At 36.4% G+C, this 12872-nt stretch overlaps 1 protein-coding gene across 9 annotated transcripts in view; it reads right to left on the bottom strand.

Annotated features, from left to right (window-relative positions):
• Window positions 1-12872, bottom strand: part of LOC115211684 (rho guanine nucleotide exchange factor 11-like) — a 387012-nt gene that overhangs the window by 373777 nt on the left and 363 nt on the right. For 7 of the 9 annotated variants that reach the window (XM_036502748.1, XM_036502742.1, XM_029780328.2 and 4 more), the window contains exon 1: window positions 12706-12872. This exon is cut by the window's right edge. In XM_036502748.1, the coding sequence (XP_036358641.1) occupies window positions 12706-12722 (17 nt within the window). In that variant the 5' untranslated portion in view covers window positions 12723-12872. Of the gene's footprint in view, window positions 1-5336; window positions 5360-12705 lie in introns of those variants that run through there. The other 2 variants (XM_036502745.1, XM_036502746.1) reach the window with 1 other exon arrangement.

Raw genomic sequence — 12872 nt, 5'->3', positions numbered from 1 at the left:
AACACTGTGGCTCTGCACTTTCAAGCATGACCACCAAAATAAAAATATCCCTTACTTGAAAAAAGGAATGGGTTAACAACAGGAAGAGCATCCATCTGTAAAAAAATGCTCTGATACATATCCGCCCTCCTCATATAAAACAAATGAACAAAAACCTCTTTATTCATCAACTGATAATGCAACTCAGAAACAACCATAATACAATAAATCCAATATTCCCCAACAATGAAATCCTGGTTCATTGAAATATGCCCTTCTTCATATCCTAAAATCACTGAACTCCCAAATATACAATATTGAAAAGAATTTCCCAGTCACAAATTGCAAATTACACAAACCTCCATTTGTCAAAAGTAAATGGAAAGCAATCAAGAATCAAGTAGATTGGTAAAATAATTCTGAATAATTTAGCCAGGAGAAATGAATTTTTCTACAGAGATATTGATTCCAAATTTTGGCACAAGGCCGGCAAGTTTGGGGAAGGGGGAAAGTCAATTACATTGAACCTAGTGTTCAACTGGTGCTTATTTTATCAACCTCAAAATGATGAAAGGCAAAGACAACCTCTGCAGCAAAGACAGACGAGATGCCACTAAGCATTTTACCTGATGTGCTATCAATTCTGCCAGCTCGCTGCCTTACAACAAAAAATATTAAAAACAGTACCCTTATACACCCAAAATGGAAGTGTGATTAAGAAGTTCACTTTCTACCATCTTGGTTTCAAGTTCAATCCCATTGAGTAGCACCATAGGCAAATGATTTCTACAATAGCACTAAGCTACCCAAAGCCTTGTGTATGATTTTTGGTAGATGGAAACTGAAAAAAAAAACTGTTGTATATATATATATATATATATATATACACATACACTAGGTGGGAGTGTTTGTGTGTTCTTCTCTAGACTCTGTTAATTGTAAATAAATATCATCATTAAATAAATATCAAGTGGTGTAATTTGTTTGCAATGTTTTACAAAAACATGTCCAGCCACCATGTTGTTCATGATTGAAAATCTGGGGGAAATATTACCTTACTTGGAAACAGATGTGGTTTGGTGATAGTAAGAGCATCCAGCCATAGGAAATTTTGTCTAAGCTATGCAAGCATGGAAAGTGGGTATTGAAACAATGCAGATGATAATGTTGATAAAACATACTATTCTCAGGAAGAGGTGAATCCTCATGTGGAAACTCTCAACTATTACTAAAAGCTTAAATAATCCAGCATTCACATGAAAAAAAAAATTCAAGAAAAGATTCTTAAAAAATAAAATCATTGAAGTTGCACTGCTAGGCTTCTATGACTAGGAAAGATCAAAGAACACTCAGTGGCTTAGTGAATAAAATAAAATCCTAAGACTTTTTACCTTAATGCATGCAAAGTCTCTAGTATTGAGTTCAAAACTCAGTCTGTTTCAGAGTCAATATGGCACACATATGAACATTCCTTTGCAGATTTATCACCTGTTCAAATAGCAATACAAAAACATCTTTTCTCAGCCAGAGAGAGGGGGGAAAGGGAGAGAGAGAGAGGAGGGGAGCAACATACTGAGCATTTTGCTATATCATACCAGACAATAACTTTACACAGCAATCTAACTCATATAAACTTAATCAGACTGGACATAATCAAATTAATATGCTATTTTGACATAAATTCAGCTACAAGATAAGATGGCTATCCAACTTCACCACTAAAATCCTGTAAAGTCAGCCAAGCTAGATCCTTGAAATTACTTTATTGGAGCTATTTCAAGACTGATGACAGTAGGATGCAGACAAATAATTACAGGTCTGTATCACTTACATTCCATCTTTAAAAGTTCCAGAGATAATCACATGCGAAAAAATAGTAAACTATTTAGGATTACAAGAGACACTGAAAAGTTCCTGACTTTTAAGAGTATCATAAAAGACTTGATTGGAGGCCCAACCTTCTGAGTTCTTTTACAGGGCTTAGAAAAACTGAAGGACCACTGCAATAAGTGTGTGAATCTGAGAGGGGAATATGTTGAACAAAATCTTAACTGATCTTCCAGTATTTTCTTTTACCCAAAGCCAGGAACTTTTCAGTATCCCCTCATAATAGATGCTTTTTAACAACATCAAACACATTCTGCCTTAGAAGAAACTGTTTCAACACCTTCTACAACACAAGCAAATTCTGAAGACTCTGCTATCCGGATCCATCTAGCTGAAAATAGTTTTATTTTACAAAAGCTTTTGATGAGATAACCACACAGAATCTTTGTCATGTCAGTGTTTTCATAATGAAAGTCAGGCATTTGGATCTCTGATTTTCTGAAAGCCTAAAACCAAATGGTAGCAACCCTATCTAAAAAGGTTGTATTAATAAGTAATCTTTCAGTCCTCTAAGCGAAGCTATCTGTTAATCATTTATCATCATTGTTTTAACAACCACTTTTCCATGCTTGCATGGGTCAGATGGAATTTGCCTGGATAAGTTTTTCTACAGTTAGAAGTCCTCCCTGTAGCTAACCCATACCTGTTTCCAAGCAAGATAATATTTTCCCCTGGTCAAACATGTTCTTTACAGAAAACTGGAAACAGACAACATCACTTCTATGACGATGATGCTCATTTACTATCATCACATGATGCAAAGAAAAGGGTAGACACACACACACACACATATATATATATATATATATATATAATATATATATATAGGATGTAGAGTAAATGAAGGACAGAAAATGGAATATACGAGAATTTATTATTAATCATAACAATTGTTTCGACACATCAGGCATTGGTCCCTCACAGGTGTGACACTTAACAACTGATTCAGGAGCATCTGGTGGTGCAGATGTGTCTCATCAGGTGATAAATAGCCACAACTTGTTAAAATAACAGTTCCGTAATTTATCTTCTCATTTCGTAGAAAGAAAAGTAGCAAAATGAAGGAAATATCTTCATTTATATAGAAGAACAAAAATAAAATCACATATGCAAAAGAGAAATGAACACATATATATACAACAGGCTTCTTTCAGTTTCTTTCTACCATATCTATTTTGGTTGGGTGGGGGATATAGCAGAACCAAACCCAAAGCCACATAGTTTGGAAACAAGCTTCTTAACTACACAACCATGCCTGCATCAACACTCACATAAATTAACACCTAGTAGCCTGCCAGAACAGCATACGTAAGAGATACATATATTTAGTGCCTCGACCTGTTCTCATAATATTCTTGTGCCACCAACAATGTTATATTACCTGAGCAAGATGAGGAGAGAGAAAGATGTGTGGTGCTGCACAAAGTAGCTACTAATCAACATAAAGACACTGCAGTGGATCATTAAAGATTACCTTTAGCCACTGGTAGAAACTACTATTACTACTATTCGACCAAGAACTTGGCACGCCACTTATCAAAGGTGAAAACAAAGCAATAAAATCTGACATTTATACAAAATCATAAAATGGTATCCAGCAGAGCAGTAGCTTATCACTCTACTCATTAAATCTGTTATCATACCTGCTCATAAAACATGGTGTTCATAGAAATTGATAGCCTGAGTGCAGAAACATTTCTTACCTTTCTTATGGAGATGACCTGAAGATGTATGAGCCAAATATTAGACACAACAAACAAAACAATTGGATTTCATAATTCAATAGGAAAGAAGAATTAATATGAAATTTAGTGAGTCTAAAATATGCATTTTTGGTGACTAGATAAAGAAAACTTGTATCATATAAAAAAATAAAATACAATAAAATAAAACATGAATAGTATGACAATACAGCCATCTAAAATCACAAGTATCCTGAACTAGATGAGAACATTGAGAATGATGGAGCCATTGACAAGTAGGGGAAAAGGAAATTAATACCTCATCTGGTACCATTCATGACACCTATTTTTTTGGTCTTCTGAATTGGTAACTACAAAAACTGAGCAAGATGGATGCAAGAACTCATTAATTGCTTGGTGTCACTGGATATTTCAACATCAATGGATATGTAGACAGATTATAATTCTCATAAAAGGATGATGGTTATGGCTTAAATCTGAATTAACACCAGAAAAGACATGTATTATAACACTGAAGCAACAACTCTAGCAGAGAAAAATAGCTCATCTAACAACTATCAAGTTTACAATCATCATCAAGTTTGATGTTCACTTTTCCATGCTCACATGGAGCAGACAAAATTCATTGAGGCAGATTTTCTATGGCTAGATGCCCCTCCTCTCGCCAAACCTAACCTGTTTCCAAGCAAAGAAGTATTTCCCAAAGGCCAGACATGTTTTCTGCAGACTACTGGAAATGAATGACACTGCTTGCATGACAGTAATACTCATTTACAACTATCCTGGAATGTCAAGATAAGACACAAACACACACACACACACATCTAATGTTAATTGCATCCATACAGACACATGTTGTGATGAACTAAATCTATCAACATTATTACAGACTGCTGAGCCCCCAGAAACTGCTTTTGGACTTATAACACTTTTTCTTCTACCCCCCCACCGCACCCTTTTTTTTTTGTCATTAGTAATCTAAGTTGGACTTATAAATATCTATATAGTTATACTCAAAAATTCATCATCTGAAACTCCCCATCTTTTGCATTCTCTCGTTTTGCATGTATAGATATATACATATTTTGTATTTCATGCCCAGGATAATATATTTGATGTATCTAATTTGTTTATCCACATAACTGCCTCTCTCTCTCTCATATATATATATATATATATATATATATATATATATATATATACACACACACACATATCCATACATATAACAAGTTTCTTTCAGTTTCTGTCTACCAAATTCACTCACAAGGCTTTGGTCAACCCAGACACTTGCCCAAAGTGTTACGCACTAGGGCTGAACCAGAAACTGCGTGGTTGGGAAGCAAACTTCTTAACCACACAGCCATGCTTATGCCTTGACACAAAAATAAAAACATGAAATAAAAGATAACACAGATCTCTTTCCAAGGAACACTGGCAAAATGATAATTAACACAACAAAATAAAAAAAAATAAACCAGTTCACCGAGAAAGTTGTGCACAACTACTTGAAATGAAAAAAATAAGAACACAGACCATAGAGGAAATAAACCACACTAAAAGCCTAGTATAGAGTATCAACAAGTTTATAACAGCTCACTTTGAATGTTACCTCCATGCAGTCCAAAACAAGACAACCCCACCAAATACCTTCTACACAAAAGACAGAAAAACATCAGCTGACAACAAATAGGTAAGCTACGCAAATAATACTGAAGACATTAGCCATATCATTACAAACTTGAGAGAATATCCTCTAGATACTACCTTCCCATAAGGCATGATGTGATAGCCAGAGATATCTGCAATAGAGTAAGAAAAAACAAAATAACAACCAATGAACGAAGGTGAACATATGACCAATGGCTTAAAATAATATTGGTGGAACCTCAGAATAAAAACAACTAAATTTGAACATATACAATCTGATATTGTTTGTTTGGAACCTTAAGATAAAAATTGTTCTCTGGCAGAAATTAGCTGCATTTTTGTAAAGAATAATTATAGCTTTGTTGTGAATGGTTATAAGAGGTTTTGATCATTCCTTGGACAGAAAAAAGTAGGACTGATTTGAACAGTTTCTAGTCCTGTCAGACCTTCCTCACAAAAAGAGTACAAATATTCAATCTACAGAGAGATTAGTAACTCATTGCTACTTATTGCATTTTCAAACTTAGACAAAGAGAATGTATGTGATCGAGTGGAGTAAATATATGTGAAAAATGTTTTTGTATGTATGTGAGCCAAAAGGGGAACATGTAGGATGTGTATGACATGCATGCAAGGTAACATAGATTAGAGCGTGAATCTATGGTGGCGTGTTAATATAAGGATACAAAAGGTAAATGATATGGTGTGTATGTGTAAATGCTGTGTTGGCATACAGGTAGAAAAAAGGGGGAGAGGTATGGCGTATGTGTGGGGCAAGTAGGAAAGCAAGTCACTTGTTAATATCAGCAGAGTACATATGTTGTAGTGGAAGATCAACAGCTGTTCATGACAAAGCCAGGAAATGAGAGTACTATGATGTGGTATAATCCCCCAGACTAGATGCAAGGTGCAAGTGGGAGTGACCAGGCAAGTGAAGTGGAGGGCTACAAACCTAAGTGATCTGATGTAGTTTCAAATGACCCGCAAGTTTTTGCTAAAGAGAGCTGCAACTGGCAACCTGGTTCCTCTATGTATGGTAAGTAACGGAGTTTGCATTTATAGCAGTAAATGACATTTTTGGAAGTGCAAATGATGCAGTTCATAAATGAATAGTTGACTTCAATGTAAGTTGGTAGCAACATGGACAACACGATCTATGTTGCAATGTAAGCAAAGGATCCAAGTTGGGTGTAGATCAGAAAGAAAGCCACCCAAATTTCAGTCGTGTCTGAAGGAAGGTGTTCAGACAAAATAAGAAAGGCAACAGGGGTAACAAGAAACAAAAGTGTTGTAGGCTATAGTGCTTAAGAGCTGTTGGGTGGAAAGTAGTTGGTGAAGGCAAGTTCAAGGCAATAGGGTAGGGATGTAATAGCATGCAACATCAACAGTTGCTTGGGATAAGCACATTGCAGGAAGTAGACAACATGGAAGGAGAGAGTGTGAGAGGAGGAAGAATAGTATACCAACACATTTTATGCAATCTTTCATTACTTAGGCATCCTGATGGGAGAGAGACACTAACACAGCTTCATGTTCGTTGGTGAGAAAGAGAGAGTTTTTGATGGATAGCTATAGGAATTGGTGGTGGTAACAGAATGTGACGGATGTCAATAAAGTATGACAGAAGTATGGAGGTTAGCAGCAAAGACAGGTAATGTTAACTGGTTAATGAGAGATGGATGTCAATAAAGGTATTACCTTAAGGAGGAAAGGAGGAGAGTGCTAACTAGTAGCGAGCAGGAGTAAAAGAAGGAGTGTATTAGATACCAGAAGATCTGATGCAATCCCTCATTACTTGGGCATTGTGATTCAGAAGAGGAGAAGTGAGATATGGAAGGGATGATAGAGAGGTGATCAATGAATATGGACAGATCCATTAAGTCTCATTTAGTGGTATTGGGTAATGAGCAAGAGAAGCAATAATAGAGAGATGAGAGAGTATCAAACAACCAAAGTGAGCAATAGATTGTACAAATGAGTGAAAGACCTAGATGCTTATATATATTATATACTCTCACCTCCCCCATTTTCACCAAGCATGTGTGAGTGCTTATGTCTTTGCCAGTACTACGTATTGCTAATCAACACAGTCCTTTGTCACCTTCTCTGCATGTTACATTTACTTAGAGTGCTCAGCACTTCCTTAAGTTGCAGTTATCCTCTATACACATCACATGCCCATAGTACTACCATCAGGATATAAGTCACACAAACAGCCATTTTAGGACTATAATGAACAGGTGAGACTAAGGACTGAGCCTTGATGAACCCTACCTGCACACTAAATTCTTTGCTGAACTCATTACTGTCTTTCACTTTGCTAACTGCACCCTTATACATAGCTTGTATGGTCCTCACCTACTATTCAACTACACCAAATTTCTTTAGTGGCCAGCAGATAACAGTGTGGTATCTTGTCAAATGCCTTCCCAAAGTAGATAAATACTAGGTATATTGGTTTACTCTTAGCTAAGTACTTTCAAAGTTATCACACTAGGAAGATCACCGGTGGTATCTTTTCCAGGAATAATGTTAAGCTGCATCTCATCTAGGCTAATTTTGTTCCTAATCAATAATGCTCTTTTTCCATTACCTCTATAACCTAGTTTCACAATCAATGCCTCTATAACTGCTTTTCTATATGCATCTCTTTTGCCCTTGTAACAGTGAACTGCACCTGTCACTGGACATATGACATCTTCTTGTATTACCAAATTAACTATTTAAGCACCATAAAACACTAGATATTTGAAACATCTCAGCAATGACATCAGATAGACCAGCAACTTTCTTTGCCTTCATATCCTTAACCTCTCTATCTACCATACTACTGTTAACTTGAATCACTGGTCTCTCTGTTGGGTCAACATGAGGTAGACCCACTATTTCCGATGAATTGCACTCATTCAACAACCCTTCATAATAGTATTTCCTTACCTCTTTTTTCTTCAGCAGTAAGGGTAAGTATGCCTCTACCATTCCAAACACACTTCTCCCCAATGACTTAGTTTTATTTGGTGCTCATATATGTTAACAGCTAAGGGCTGCAAGGCAAAGGAAAAAAGTGGCTGCAAACATACTGTCTGCACTGACCCATAATCTTCATACTTGCAGCATCTGTAAGCTTCTTTACAAATTGCTGGCAGATCTCAAATGTCAAATTCAACTGACAAAGAAATTGCATGTTGTCAGACCCTTGTACATTGAAAATGATGGGAGAGATCATCATCATATATAAACACAAACACATACATGACAGCGTCCTCATCATTAAAACTTAATTTCTTTTAAGCCTAGTACTTGTTTTATCAATCTCTTTTGCTAAACCACTAAGTTGCAGGGACACAGGTTGTCAAGAGGGGACAAACACAGATACACACATGTATATATTATCATCAATGTTTTAATGGCTACTTTTCTATATTTGCATGGGTCAAACAAAATTCAGAGGCAGATTTTCTACAGTTGGATGCCCTTCCTGTTGCCAACCTTCACCTGTCTCCAAAGTAATATTTCCCCAAGGTCAGATATGTTTTCACAGAAGATTGGAAATGAATGAGTGCTTATACAAAATAGATGCTCCTTTACAACAATCACGTAGTGTCAAGACAAGGAAACACACACATGCACTCGCTCACAATGAGCTTGTGTCAGTTTCTGTCAAACAAGTCCAAAAAGCTTTGATCCATGTAGGGCTACATTAGAAGACACATACCCAAGTTGTGTGACACCTTGAGCATGTCTTCTACTATACAACAAGCTTCTTTCTACCAAATAACACTCATCAGACTTTGATTGGCCCAAGATACCATGCAGTGGGACTGAACCTGAAACAACACAGCTGGGAAACAAACTTCTTAATCACACAGCCATTTTGACATTTATTTCACTATGCTTGCATGAGTAGGCAGCTCTTTCCCAGCATCACATATCACCAATCCTCATCCTTTTGGTGAGGCTCAGCATCTTGGAATTAGTTTTCACTACTTTGTCCCATATCTAACCACTTATCCCAATCCTTCTTCCCCAGAACATTAGCCCTCCAGAATGTCCTTCCAATTCAAGTCTTTCCTGTAAAGGTTTTAGCAGAACATTAATAGCATCAATCTCACCAGTTTTGCAGAGTTTGCATCTTTCTTGAGATTCAGCAAGAAAAAAGAAAAAATATATTCCTGTGTCTCCCTCTTTCACAACTTCCATCTACTTTTAGCTATCAGCATTTCCTTATGCAGCAGTCAACCTCCAAACGTACCTCATGACCATAGATGCAGTCTTCTCTTTTTACATATTACATGTAAGTCCTCATAATCAGTTTTTCTCTCAGTTCATTTATACTTTATTGTTTATACACACTAACATTATACATCTAGGAGAGCATGCTTGCTTCAGTCCTTTCCAATCTTTACACTCCCTCTGCATTTAGTGTCCACTTTACACTACCATGCAGCATCAGAGATCATAGACAAATATCATGTAGTGCACCACTCATTAGGAGACAAAACAACTTTGTGGCCAGCAGAGGTAATAGCTCCTTGAGTTTGTCCACCCTGTTCTCACTCTGGCTACTATGCTTTTGACACAGCTACATCCACTGCAAATTAGGTCACCTAGGTAACAACAGCTCTCAACTACTTCTAAGTGAGCTTTCCAAGAATTTCATGGAATTTATTTTGTGTTTAATAAACAACTTTTGTGCATCTACTACATACGAGGCTCATGTGGTTTCACAACACCTCTGTGCATCATTTTCCAATTCCTTTTTTACATACTAAGCAGAGTCATTTCGTTGATTGCAGCAGGGTCTTGCCACCTTTCCTATTTACTAAAACTATAATCTTTACTAAGTTTACTTTGAGGTCTTACGATTCTTGATTTTGTTTGCAAGTCTAAAATTTCTCTCCATCTACAAATTCTGCTATAAGTAGGTCACTAACATATAGTTCACGCAGCAGCGCTCTCAAACTCCCCTCTTTATGGCCTAGAGAACTACAAAAAATATATAAAGGGCGGAGGACTGACTGAGTCTGAGGACTCAGACATGCCTGCATCGCTGCTGAATTCACTGCTAATCCTCACTTTGATGACAGCAACTGTACCTCTTGACATAGTTTGTCTGACCTCCAGAAACTATACATTTATTCTTAGCTTCCTTAGCGACCACGAGATTACAGACTTTAGAACCCTGTCGAAGAGTTTTGCCAAGCCGATAAAGAATGCAAAATATAGAAGTTTACTCCGTATGCATACGTATAAACAGACGTACATACATATATGTATTTATATAATAAATCTCTCCCTCACTATATATATATATATATATCTCTCTATATATAAACGGCAGTTTGTCTGTGTGTGTTTCTGTGTGTCTGTTTTCTCGTACCCTCACTCTGACCACGGCTTTCAACCGATTCTGATGAAACTTGACACACACATAGCCCAATGTCATAATTCAAAACTAACGCAGCGAAAATTTTGAAAAGTTCCCCCAGTTCTGAAAAAAATCGATAAATTCGACATGGGGTCGAGAATCAAAAACCCAAACCACAGACCGTCTAGGGGACGCAACTCCACCTTTTTTAACTCTCAAAAAATTTACCATCATTTTTTTTCCATTTTTTTGCTATTTTTTGGCTATAACTCTCTAAAAATGCTTTATAGTTATTTCCCTTACAAACCCGAGCAACGCCGGGCGATACTGCTAGTATATATATATATATATATCGCATTAAACTATTAGTAGCTCTTTCAATTGTGTATTTAATTATATATATATATATATATATATATACACACACATACACACACACAGTCGCAGTCAATCTTTTCTTTGTAAAAGTTTAATAAACATGTCCACTACTAAAGTTTTGAATAAATCGTTAATATCAAATTGTTCTTTTCTCTTTTTGTTATAAAGAACTCGACATAAAACAACAGACATTAATATATACACACACGTATATATAACATACGTAAAGTACATACACACCCGCACATATATGAATAAGCACACATAAATACATAAATATGACATGCATACACATATCCAGACATTAGACTAGAAGCCGTTAGTAAGAACTTCATGGCAGCTAAGTTGAACACCCAAAATTCACACAACCGTTTGTTGGTTGTGCAGATTTCGCCCATCCTAGTGGGATGGCAATCGAAAATACACCTGATATTTCCACGGGAGAATTCGCGAAGAGAAAAGATGGAAGAGTGTTTAAAAAGTTAAAAAGAGTAATTCAAGATGTGTGCGATACGTTAATATTCTTTCTAAATTCATCATCACTTCCTTCAAGACTCTCTAGAGAAATAGATTTTAGTAATAACAACGGTCCTAAAATGGATGCTTGTCTTTGATTTCTAAATTCATTCCCTTGGTTCGCTTTGTAAAGAAACACCTGAAATGGTGGGGGGATAGTGGATAAGGATAAACAGAATTTAGTATGATTACATTGAGGGTATAAAACCAATGTGTGTGCGTGTGTGTAAATATTTTGATGTCATCTATGAATTCAGAAAGAGAGAGAGAGGATACCAACCCAAATTCACGCCCTGACACTAAACTTACACACATGACGAGTGGATGTGTGTGTGTCTCTGTATGTATAAATATTGATATCCTCAAAGAATTCGGAAAGAGACAGAGAAAAGAAAGGACGATCAATCTAAGTTCAGTTCCCACACGCGAAAATCACATATCACATACCATACAGACAATGTGTGATTGTGTGTATGTGTGTGTGTGAATGTAAACATTTCGATCTCAATGAATTCAGAGATTGAAAAAGAAAGAGAGAATGATCAACTCAAATTCACCTCGCACACACACCAGAATCACACACATACAACAAGAAAATGAGTGTATGATTGTATACGTGTGTGGAAGAAAGTTGTGAAAAGTGTGAGGGAGGAACATGAAGTAGAATCGGCGATTTCCGTTGGAAACATTTGGCAACAAGATAAGAAGAATTAGCAAGAACAAACATAAACTCAAAGTGGATGAATAAGAGACGATGGTAGGCTAAAATAATAAATTGTGTGTCTATGTGAATAAAGAGGGCATATTTGCAGAGATGTTTGTGATGTATGTCAGAAATATGCGGCAGAGTTAGACGAAGAGGAAATGACAGAGATGTAGATAGACTGAGGCGAATGTGTGTGAGTGTCTGAGTGTGTTTATGTGTGTGTGTATGAATATGTATGTGTGGATAGATAGGTAGATGAGACAGGGAGGAATGCAGGGAGATGTATACAGAGAAGCAAAGTGGAATATAGAATTAGAAAAGAGTGTGTGTGTGTTTATATGAAGGAGAAAAGCAGGTAAGAATGTAGATAGATAGATAGAGAGAGAGAGAGAGGAATAGATAGATAGATAGATAGATAGATAGATAGATAGATATAAACACTGGAACAATGAATAATGGCAGAGAAAAAATAGATGGATATCCCTTTTTTCTGTTTGTTTAGATTTTTAAAAATTTACCTCTCGGGCAAGGACATCTTTTCGTGTTGTCCAGTATCTTCAGATGTGAGAAAAGTGGCGCCGTCGATACACTCGTATTTCCATTTGTTGGTAATGTGAAGTTAAAATGACAGAGGAAGGTTGAGAGAATTAACTTATGATGAGTAAGACAACAAGTTATACAACCG

This window comes from Octopus sinensis, linkage group LG5 (genome assembly GCF_006345805.1).
Source record: "Octopus sinensis linkage group LG5, ASM634580v1, whole genome shotgun sequence".
NCBI classification, from domain to species: Eukaryota; Metazoa; Mollusca; class Cephalopoda; order Octopoda; family Octopodidae; genus Octopus; species Octopus sinensis.
This window is presented reverse-complemented; position numbering and strand designations above follow the sequence as displayed.